The sequence below is a fragment of the Schistocerca nitens genome, chromosome 2 (genome assembly GCF_023898315.1).
Source record: "Schistocerca nitens isolate TAMUIC-IGC-003100 chromosome 2, iqSchNite1.1, whole genome shotgun sequence".
Classification (NCBI taxonomy): domain Eukaryota; kingdom Metazoa; phylum Arthropoda; class Insecta; order Orthoptera; family Acrididae; genus Schistocerca; species Schistocerca nitens.
In genome coordinates this window covers 314,733,510-314,745,831 of record NC_064615.1, presented here as the reverse complement: position 1 = coordinate 314,745,831, position 12,322 = coordinate 314,733,510, and the positions used below count along the sequence as shown (strand labels likewise).

Here is a 12,322-nt window from a genome sequence, read left to right as displayed (position 1 = left end):
GAAATTTTTTTGGTGGCTGCGAATCTGTGTGCTTCCATTGAGCTGACTGGCGCTTTGTTTCTGGATTGAAAAATGGCATCCACGTCTCATCCATTGTCACAACCGACGAAAAGAAAGTCCCATTCATGCTGTCGTTGCGCGTCAACATTGCTTGGCAACATGCCACACGGGCAGCCATGTGGTCGTCCGTTAGCATTCGTGGCACCCACCTGGATGACACTTTTCGCATTTTCAGGTCGTCGTGCAGGATTGTGTGCACAGAACCCACAGAAATGCCAACTCTGGAGGCGATCTGTTCAACAGTCATTCGGCGATCCCCCAGAACAATTCTCTCCACTTTCTCGGTCATGTCGTCAGACCGGCTTGTGCGAGCCCGAGGTTGTTTCGGTTTGTCACACGATGTTCTGCCTTCATTAAACTGTCGCACCCACGAACGCCCTTTTGACACATCCATAACACCATCACCACATGTCTCCTTCAACTGTCGATGAATTTCAATTTTTCACACCATGCAAATTCAGAAAACGAATGATTGCACGCTGTTCAAGTAAGGAAAACGTCGCCATTTTAAGTATTTAAAACAGTTCTCATTCTCGCCACTGGCGGTAAAATTCCATCCGCCGTACGGTGCTGCCATCTCTGTGACGTATTGACAATGAACACGGCCTCATTTTAAAACAATGCGCATGTTTCTATCTCTTTCCAGTCTGGAGAAAAAAGTCGGAGGTCTTAGAACTTGAATGCACCTCGTACGATTGTTCCTTCATCTCCTGCAACAGGTAATAGCCTATTTGGATGATGCTAGTGGTGAAAGGAAATGAAAGTCATTCCTGCATCATGGTGCACCAAGAGATGTTCATGTTGCTGTTCGGGAATACAAGCAACAATCTTCGATAAGGTTATCTGTCGTGTTTCGCTAATACCGTCGTCTCCCAGGTCCTCTGACTTGAGCTTGTTTAATTTTTTGGTGTGGTGATATTTAAAAGCTTTGGTGTATTGCAGTCATATTTTTAGTGTCGATGAACTCAGAGAACGAATTTATAGATGATTGGTAATGCTTTCAGAACACGCCTGGGATTTTTGAACGTGGATGGTTGTCAATGAGCATGTATGCCGAAGGCTGCCTTCACATGAGCAGTGGCCTTGTGGGACACTTGTTGTAATGTATTTGTGCTAGTTTGTAGTCTCGATCCTCGAGGACTGTGTGTTGTTCTACTCAGTCGTAATACGTCAAAACGGAGAAACCATTGATTTCAGGACCTGGGTTAATTACTACTTTTGTACGAGTCATTGTTCTCTACTGACTCCTTTTGTTTATATCTGTAATAGTCACACACCCTGTACACTCAGATAAAACATTACCACCACCTGCTTAACGGCGTGCTGTTCCACCTTAGCAAAGCAGTATAGCAGCGATTCTTTGTGACACGGATTCGACGAGTCCTCCGTAGGTTTCCGTAAGTTACGGGCCAGCTGCTTCTCGACTAGGAGCTGCTGCCGGTAGCATCTCCGATGTGTTCCATCGGACAGGAATCAGTCGAATTTGGTGACGAACATCAATCTGAATTCTCAAAGATACTCCTCAAACCACTGTAGCAAGAGTCTGACTTTATTACACCAACAGTTATCCTGCTGGAAGATGCCGTCGCCGTTGGAGAATGCATGTAATCCGCAACAGTGTTAAAGTAATACACAGATATTATCTGGCCTTGTGTTGCTACTGCAGGTCCCACGAAAATACAGCTGAATGATATCCATAGTGTAATTCTGACTGCACCAGTGGGGCAATAAGTTTCGAACAACCTTTCGCTTGGTTATTGAGGGAGGAAGGAACGTGATTCATCTAATCAGACGATATATTTGCATTGGTCCACAGTCAAGTCTCGATGCCCATTGCAGTCATAACTAACGATATCGTTGGGTTAACATGGGAACACACAGGGGTTGTCTACTGCAGAGCCCCAGTTACATCAGTGTCCTCCGTACAACTTACGCCTGCCCCAGCAGTACACTCTGCCGTCGTATGCCACATTTCGCCACCGATCCTGCTTCACAGAGAGGGTAATCCTCCAACCTCCCACGTTGTGTGATGAGTTGATGTCCAATCCCCTGTCAGTTACTCGTGGTTTCACCATCCTTCAGCAACTGCCCTCGGATTCTCCCAACAGTTGTTCTCCCCCAGTTACAAGCGAACAACGACCCCCCCCCCCCCCCCCATGTTTCCGACATGATCGTTCCCAGGGCCAGGCCATAACAATCTGCACTTTGCAATGAAACCTTCGATGGTTTCTTACCGGATATTTTTTCTGACGAAGATGGAAAGAGACAATAGTTTTCAGAAACATCGCGCTTACTCTGCGATCTTATGCAGCAAAAAAGAGAAGATTTTATTGTATTGGCACGCTGATACTACTGATGGCCTTGGGAGAGCCAGTCATGACAAAACTCTACCATCTGGTGAGCAAGATGTATGAGACAGGCGAAATACCCGCAGACTTCAAGAAGAATATAATAATTCCAATCCCAAAGAAAGCAGGTGTTGACAGATGCGAAAATTACCGAACTATCAGTTTAATAAGTCACAGCTGCAAAATACTAACGCGAATTCTTTACAGACGAATGGAAAAACTGGTAGAAGCGGACCTCGGGGAAGATCAATTTGGATTCCGTAGAAATGTTGGAACACGTGAGGCAATATTAACCTTACGACTTATCTTAGAAGAAAGATTAAGAAAAGGCAAACCTACGTTTCTAGCATTTGTAGACTTTGAGAAAGCTTTTGACAACGTTAACTGGAATACTCTTTCAAATTCTGAAGGTGGCAGGGGTAAAATACAAGGAGCGAAAGGCTATTTACAATTTGTACAGAAACCAGATGGCAGTTATAAGAGTCGAGGGGCATGAAAGGGAAGCAGTGGTTGGGAAAGGAGTAAGACAGGGTTGTAGCCTCTCCCCGATGTTATTCAACCTGTATATTGAGGAAGCAGTAAAGGAAACAAAAGAAAAATTCGGAGTAGGTATTAAAATTCATGGAGAAGTAGTAAAAACTTTGAGGTTCGCCGATGACATTGTAATTCTGTCAGAGACAGCAAAGGACTTGGAAGAGCAGTTGAACGGAATGGACAGTGTCTTGAAAGGAGGATATAAGATGAACATCAACAAAAGCAAAACGAGGATAATGGAATGTAGTCGAATTAAATCGGGAGATGCTGGGGGAATTAGATTAGGAAATGAGACACTTAAAGTAGTAAAGGAGTTTTGGTATTTGGGGAGCAAAATAACTGATGATGGTAGAGAGGATATAAAATGTAGACTGGCAATGGCAAGGAAAGCGTTTCTGAAGAAGAGAAATTTGTTAACGTCGGGTATAGATTTAAGTGTCAGGAAGTCGTTTCTGAAAGTATTTGTATGGAGTGTAGCCATGTATGGAAGTGAAACATGGACCAGTTTGGACAAGAAGAGAATAGATTTCGAAATGTGGTGCTACAGAAGAATGCTGAAGATAAGGTGGGTAGATCACGTAACTAATGAGGAGGTATTGAATAGGATTGGGGAGAAGAGAAGTTTGTGGCACAACTTGACTAGAAGAAGGGATCGGTTGGTAGGACATGTTTTGAGGCATCAAGGGATCACAAATTTAGCATTGGAGGGCAGCGTGGAGGGTAAAAATCGTAGAGGGAGACCAAGAGATGAATACACTAAGCAGATTCAGAAGGATGTAGGTTGCAGTAGGTACTGGGAGATGAAGAAGCTTGCACAGGATAGAGTAGCATGGAGAGCTGCATCAAACCAGTCTCAGGACTGAGGACAACAACAACAACAACAACAACAACAACAACACGCTGATAGCACTTTCATCGTTTCATCGGCATCTCTAGACAGACTTCCCATTCGTCTTTGCTACGGTAGTACATGAGCATTTCAATTACCGCGCCATGTACCTGCAACGCCATCAAGGGGCATACAGTCCGCTGGGGCAGTGATCATAGTGTTTTGCCACATCAGTGACAGTATTGCCCCAACAAATTAAACTACTCGCACCCTTTAGTTCCAGTTAACGTTTCTGGGAGGCTTCTCCTCGTTGTCAGGCAAATGCCGAAACTGGAAATGGCCTCCAAAATTTTCCACAGTGGAAATAAAGTTACTTTACAGCTACGTGAGTTTTGGCCGAAAGGGCTGTGGTCTATGATCGCCCCATCCATCATGGGTAGGGAGTGAAAAATTTTAAAAGAATAATCGAGGTCATTAGTTCAATTTTCATTTACCTACCCTGCTTAAACTTCAGTTTCGCTCCCATATAATGCCTCCGAAGACGTAATGCATCGGAAACCAATTGCTGAAATATTTACGTGCATGATCGATAAAAATGAAAACATAAAAATTAACGTTTATTGATAATCTGTATTATCGATGTCTAAGTCTGCGTGGATAAACAAAATGCTAACCGCATCGATGGTTATTGATACTGCTGACCAACTTTAGCCAGTTCGGCAATCCGAATATCTTGCGTAATTGTTAAACTAGGCCTGAAGTATTTTAGTCTTCTGAATTCAGTACACCCCGCTTTTATGGCTTGACATTAAAAAAAAGCAGTTACATTATTTAGTTGAAATTCCTGCTCTTATAAAATCAAAAATAAATTTCTAGTGTGGGAATACATTTTTTTTTTACACACGGGCTCACCACAAAGATTTTTCTGCACCATAAAAAAGCAACCTAAGCTTTATAGATGATAAATTTTCATTTACTTTCTCTCACTGTTAATTTCGAGCGCATCTTTAATTTTACTGATCCAGTGTCAATATTTTAACCCCCAAGAACATCAAAGTGTTCACCCAGCCACCACATAGCGTTAATTGTGTGAGCACAGCAGCCATATCAGAAACTGTACATGATAGGTAATTAGTGGCCATAGATGTCTTCGTGAATGTACTTCGCAGACGGCACGAAAGTTAGGGTTTCGGCAACAGGACAGTAGGAGGATCCTTCTAGGCGATTGTAGCACGAAGTTAACGATGGAAGCAGAATTTCGCTGAAATTGTACTTTGTGAGATTCTAAGAATCCAGCACGCTCCTTTAATGCAGTAATAAATATCGACTACCACGTCATGTAATTTAGAGAAATACCGACACTGTCCTTTAACTCTCAACCACAAAGTAATGGTTGCTGCAGATATTTGCTAATATACCCACGGATATTTTCATCTGTGTAGACTTCCACATACAAAGCAATTAAGGCTGCAGGTACACCTGCCCCATCCATCGATAAAAACGTTTTCATACTAGTTTATCATTCCTCCTCTGGTCACTTCGTCTGTCGCAGTTCCCTGTGCTTACACCAGGAGAATGCGGCCGTGTGGAATAACCACTTTCCTGAACACAGATCTGCCGGCATTTCTTAGCGTTGATGGTCTGGCACTTTTGTCATGGCTACCTGCAGGACAAAGGAGAAAAGAATGGGCATTTCGGGACCGTCTCAGAGTCTGCAGGTAGACGGTCCGCACACGCGCACACGTGCGCGCGCCCCCCATTTCCAACCACCGTCACACACACACACACACACACACACACACACACACACATCCGTATCCTATCGTATGAGCCAGAATTTCCAATTGTTCAATTATTATTAGTTTTATCATTACTACACGAGATGTAGGACGGAGGCTGTAATATTGTCCTTCCATTAGTTTTCAAATGTGGGCTACCGATATTTTCTGACGAAGATCCTCTGCAATGGACAACGTCCTGGTTGTTACATCTGCCACTGTGCTTCGTTGCGTATTTCTGGGCTACTTTCGCGGTGACTAAACCTGCAAATAATTGTTCTAGTCCTCCTATTTTCTGTATTCCATCACTCCACCTTGATGAGAATGCTAAAGAACTAGTCGAAGGAAGATTGTTACAGAATTCTTTAGTCTGTGAAGTAAAATTCCTTGCGGTGCTTCCAATAAAAGTAAATTATCACGTGCTTTGGCTGCGGCTACATTTATTCATCGGTCGGAACAGAAACAGGTTCTTTGAGTATGTAGCTCATGGCAATAACTGATCGCTATTCGCGCAGTCAAACATCATCCAATCTTTCCGTCTATTTACGCGCATTGCATCATGTTTTATGCACACTCCAAGAAAATGAAGAGAGAGACACGGGAAGCAATTAGCAGAACACGACGGAAACAGGTAATGTGATGAACATGTACAGACGAACAAATGACTATAATTTCAGAAAAATTGCATAATTTAAGAGAAAGAGATCCACAAATTCAGCAAGTCAGTAACACATCGGTCCACCTCTGGCCCTTATGCAAGCAGTTAAACTGGCTTTGATAGTTGTTGGATGACTTACTGAGGGATATTGTTCAAATTCTGTCCAGCTGGCGCTTTAGATCGTCAAAATCCAGAGATGATTTTTTTTTTGTCCATCCTTTTAGCAGGTCGTCTCTGGGCAGACGGAGGTTTAATTTCGTGACAAGTAAACAAAAATACCTACAGCCGTCCTGATTGTATTTTATTTTGTCGCTACCAGTTTCAACGCTTCAGTGCGTCATCTTCAGGCTGTTTTTGAATCGACACAGGTTGATATGATCCCCCATGCATACCACATCTGTTGCCAGCATTACTGGACGCGCGGATAATTTGGACTCTCCAACCATCAACTGAGTTGGCAGTTGATGGTTGGAGTTCTGACACATGATTTGCGCGTCCAGTAATGCATGTGGTATGCATGGGGATCATATCAACCTGTATCGCAAAAAAAAAAAAAAAGCTTGAAGATGACGCACTGAAGCGTTGAAACTGGTAGCGACAAAATAAAATAAAATCATGAGGACGGCTGTAGGTGTTGTTTACTTGTCGCGAAAATCCAGAGATGGTTGGAGGACCCTGCCCATAATGGTCCAAATGTTCTCAGCTGAGGAGAGAGCCAGCAGCCTCGCTGTCAAAGGCAGGGTTTGGCAAGCACGAATACAAGCAGTAGAAACACTCGCCGTGTGCTTGCGGGAATTATCTTGCTAATATGTAAGCCTAGGATGGTTCGCTATGAAGGGCAACGAAACTGGACAGAGAATATCGTCGACGTACCGCTTTGCTCTAAGTGTGCCACGAATGACAGCCAAAGGGGTCCTCGTACGAAATCACACCTCAGAGCATGGCTCCTGATTTGCAGGCCACAGGGTTAGGGACAGTCAGATCCAGTGCCAGACTGTAATCTCATTGACTCGAGCAGAATTGACTTCAGTGACGATTGCCCCTTCGGATTGAGCCCCGACGACCAGCGAAGACGAGTCTGGAGGCGCCTCGGACAGCGGTGGAATACCAACACGAGTGTCGTCCCCCATACAGCCCGACAAACAGGAGTGATGCTCTGGGATGCCTTTTCTGTTCATAGCGGGACCTCTTTGTCAGCCGCGGCACCCTTCTCTAGCACTGTGGTACGTCGACGGTGTTCTACGCCTCGTTTTGTTGCCCTTCATGACAAGCCATCCGGGCATAAATTTCAGCAAGATAAAGCCCGCCCACGTAGAGTTTGTATTGCTTGTCTCTGTGCTTGCCTCATCCTACCTTGACCAGCAAGGTCGCTGGATCTCTCCCCAGTTGAGAACGTTCAGATTATGGGCAGGGCCCTTTAACCAGCTCAGGATTTTGACGATGTAACGCGCCAATTGGACTAAATTTGGCACTATACCCTCAGGAGAGGCAGCTAACAACTCTTATCAACCAATACCAAGCTGAATAACTGCTTGCTTGAGGGTCAGAGGTCGACAAACGCGTTATTGGCTTTCTCAATCTGTGAAGCTCTTCCTCTTGAATCAATATTTTTTCCTAAAATTGTAGTCCTTTGTTTACCTGTACATGTAAATCACAGATTTCCGTCCCATTTGGATAATTTCTTCGAAGTGTGTCGTTCCCTTGCGTCTTGTGCTACTGTGTTTAGTCAGATGTCAATAACTGAAGCAGGCGTCAATCACATGCAGGTCGGTCTTAATGTTGTTGCCCTCCTGTGCGCAAGTACGTCGTCAGCGAACAGACTCGTAGCAGACCCTGTCAGCCAGCTCATTTCTATAGATCTATTATCGGTCTTATGGTAGTCGAGAAACAGGGCAACACCTGGAGATGTGCTATCTACTTCGTTCTGGATCTCAAGAACGAACAGAGAAAACAGGATTTCACACTGCAGAAAACATTCATTCCCGTACAGGAGTTTTACTATCTGCAGAAAAAGGCTAATTCGAAAAATATGTAACTTTGTTAATAAATGTTTCATAACAAAGTAGTAATAATGTATACCCTTTCTTTTTCCTTGAATTGTGTGGAAGATTAACTGCCCTTACGGTGCAACAAAAGTTATAGTAACAGTTGCAGTTGACTCGATACACGTGTCAGGAATTGAGAGAGTTCAGTGTTTACCATCAGCTGTACAAATTAGTTAAAATTGTTCGTGAATTTGTACAGCTGGTGGCAAACACAAAATACTTGAAATGTAATAGTCCAGCATCGTGTTTTGTGCCCACGAGTCTAGAGCTTTTTCTGAAAAGACTACTAACCCGTTTCTTATTAATTTCCACCAGAAAACTGTACATGTTTTTTGATTAGTTTTCAGAGATTTCACATAATTTTCTGGTATTTCTTCCAGGACAGACACACGTCAGCCTGGTTCCTGTACGTGTGCTCTGGAACTGCACTGGGGCTGTGGCTGGATTTACTCAGCGTCGTTTACGTCACTCTCGTCACGTTCAGTTTTCTTGTCATTAATTCTGGTAAGTAACGGCTAGCAGCAAACCTCCGAAAATCTGTACGCGATTTTATTGTAGCTTTGTCAGCAAGTGTTAAGTTTGTCGCATTGTGTGTAAAGCGTACAAACCACAGGCAGCAAAGAATTGTACAGAATTATTCTGCTTAGAGGCGACATTTCACTATCCGACCCGCCTGGTACAGCCAGCAGAAATATTTTATTTAAAAGAAACGTACTTCACAGTAAAAAGTAATAACATAAGGGGTCCTCGAGATGGGAACATGCTACTGAAACGCACCATATCAAACTGTAGTTGGGAATAGTGACTGAGTTAGAAATCGCGCGAAGTTAGAAATCGTACGATGTTTTGTATCGATAAGCTATTCGAAAGTCTCGTATGTCTGAAATTATCGTTCATATTACTCACAATTATCTAATCAGGAATTTGGAAATTTAGTTTTTCCAGTCTATTTTTTTAATCGCAAAATCAGCAGTACCGCTGTACAAGATTTTTGCATGTTTCCGAGATAAATTGGCAACAAATGCGATCACTGTGGGTGGTGTGTTAACTGTTGTCGTCGGAGGAAACTCATGTATGTCACACATTCTGCATTCTGTTACGGAGAAGCATTGTCGGAAGTAGAAAGTCAAGAAGAAATGGCAGGAGCCATTAGAGCAGGGGCTGTTTACAGGAGGGAAGTACTTAATGGCCTCCTTAAACAGCTCTCCTGCTAGCCACAATTTTTCCAGTGGTCTCACATGGAATGTTAACCTATTTTGCGGTGCGTAACGCAGTCACTTCATTAATGAAACTAATGTGCTCCGTTTTCGAAGAGTGAGTGAAAACTGAAATCGGCATTCATTAAGAACGTAGCAGTTTGGTCCGAGATAAACTATTTTTCCCAGTTGGGATGCAGAGCAGGTTTGCTTTCGTAGGGAAGACGGATGAATGACCAAACATGTTACTAGGTACGAAACTTCCGGACCGAGAATCGAACTGGGGACCTTTGCCTTTCGCTGGCAAGTGCTGTACCAATTGAGCTAAACGAGAACACTACCCGTCCTCACAGCAAATCTCCCAGGCTCTAGCTAAGCCATGTCTCCGCAATGTTCTTTCGTCTAGATTTGCTAGTCCCGCAAGTTTTGCAGAATAACTTGTGTAAAGATTGGAAGGTAGGAGATGAGGCACTGGCGGTTGTAAGACTGTGAGGACGAGTCGTGAGTTGTCCTTGGGTAGCTCAGCTGAAAGAGCGCTTACCAGCGAAAGGCAAAGACGAAGAGTTTGAGTCACGATCCGGCACAGTTTTAATCTGCCACGAAGTGCCTATCAACGCACATGCCTCTGCAGAGGGGAAAATTGATTCTGGACGTTACTAGGTAGATATTATAATTTAGGTACACTGGACAAATAATCAGTTATCACGCTAACACGGTGTAACAACGTCTCTATCTTTCATCACGAGCTTTTTAGGTTCGCCTCACACAGCTGAAGCCCCTCATAGATGGTAGCCCGTACAGCTGCCAAATTGCAGAGACGTTGATTGTCACGATTCACGCGTTGTTTCAAAAAATTCCTACCGTTTTCTATACGATGATTTCGTGAGCCAATCGAGGCGCCTGATAGTTCCCCGAACCAAGAACAAATGCGCGCACACCTGTGAACAGGGCTGTTGTCAGCTTATAAGACGGAAGTGTCGACAACATATTCTTAATAAAGATACTGTAGAAAGTGGAATATTTGATTGCTGTGAATGCTGAAATACCATGGTCCACACAGCCAACTAGCACGTACATACTACTTCACTGTCTTGAATTAAGTCAGCAGTAGAAAATCATGTCCGCAGTTCTCCACCACAACTACTCAAAAATCACAGTATTCTCTTTGAACGAAGTTACTAATATCTTGAACGGTGAGCTAGTTAGTTACAGATGGTCAGTGTCACGGAAGCAGTAGATTTTATCACACTGTATTATAACAGAAAGGAGGTAGATGTGAACTTGCGTTCCGTTTGTAGATTCCGTGGCCGGGTCTAACGTGGGTCTGGCGGTGTCGCAGTCCCTGCTGCTGACGGGCATGCTGCAGTACGGCGTGCTGCAGCTCAACGAGATGGTCAGCCAGGCCACCTCCATAGAGCGAGTGCTGGAGTACACGCGCCTGCCGCCAGAGCCCGCCCTCGAGTCGGAGGAAGGTGAGTTCGCTGCCAGCTTCCACGATGCAAGCTGTAAACCCGCAATGCGCAACTCATGCACAAAACCACATCTACAGGAAACCTCGAGTTTTTCTCCGATCTAAGATTCGTTACAAAACTTACATGTAGATACGATCTTTATGTTCACATATACTGGGTGTATATCGACCTGCCGGGGTAGCCGAGAGCGCTAACGCGCTGCTTCCTGGACTCGGGTAGGCGTGCCGGCCCCGGATGGAATCCGCCCGGCGGATTAACGACGAGGGCCGGTGTGCCGGCCAGCCTGGATGTGGTTTTTAGGCGGTTTTCCACATCCCGCTAGGTGAATACCGGGCTGGTTCCCCACGTTGCACCTCAGTTACACGCGGCGCAGACATTTGAAACACGTGCGCGCTATTTCACGATTTACACTAGACGCAGACAGTTGGGGTGCACTGATTCCGTCCTGGGGGGTACATGGTGGCGGCAAGAAGGGCATCCGGCCATCCCTACAACTAACATTGCCAAATCCGTTGTAACCACGCCGACCCTACGATCGCTGTGGGACTATGGCGTAAGAGAAAGGAAGAAAGAATACTGGGTGTATATACTAATAGTAGTATAGCAGTATGAGCATTTTCGCTGGTGTTTCAGCAGATATTTGCAATTTCGTTTTCGCATTGTCCAGCTGGAATCAGCCCAAACAAATAGTGCTCATCACGTCTTTCATGCAGCACCCCGTGTCGACGGAAAGCGTCGTTTTTTCCCACGTTACAAACAAAATTACTTTTAAAGCGGAATATTACGTGGCCATTCGATAGAACGGTTGCAGTTTAGCCTTTTGTGATATTTGTTTGATCGTTATGTTTTAACGGGGGCCGTAAAACTCGAAGAATAACCAGTACACCAGCAGCGACAGCACTGCCCTGGCCCAGGTGACTGCTACTGCTAAGCATGCAGTGCTGCTAAGTCGCTGCTGCATTGATGTTTATTCTTCGTGTTTTACGGCCCCTGTTAAAACATAACAATAGAACAAATATCACACAATACTAATCTAGGACAGCTCTATTCATTTCCGCTTTAAAAAACGTTTTCTTCGTAACGCAGGAACAAACAGACGCTTTCCGTCGACACTGGGCTTCACATGAAACACGTCATGAGCAGTGTTTGTTTGGGCTGATTCCAGTGTACACAATGCAAAAATGAAACTGTAGAGGTCTACTAAAACACTGGAGAAAATGCGCCTGACAACTCTCTCTTAGGAGTCACACACTGTATAGCGTGTAATTTCGCCCTCTGACAGTTATAGGGTGACAATTATTAAACTATATGAAATAAAATCGTCATAACTTCTGGACGGTTTGCGTTAGGACGTTTATGCTGCACGGTTAGCCGCAGGGCATGATGGGAATTAGTGTCGCAT

At 44.3% G+C, this 12,322-nt stretch overlaps 1 protein-coding gene across 1 annotated transcript in view; it reads left to right on the top strand.

Annotated features, from left to right (window-relative positions):
- The window catches only part of LOC126236083 (ATP-binding cassette sub-family C member 4-like), a 251,908-nt gene that overhangs the window by 195,888 nt on the left and 43,698 nt on the right, over nucleotides 1–12,322 (top strand). The window contains exons 19-20 of the mRNA XM_049945146.1: nucleotides 8,633–8,756; nucleotides 10,747–10,920. Of these exons, the coding sequence (XP_049801103.1) occupies nucleotides 8,633–8,756; nucleotides 10,747–10,920 (298 nt within the window). The remainder of the gene's footprint in view (nucleotides 1–8,632; nucleotides 8,757–10,746; nucleotides 10,921–12,322) is intronic.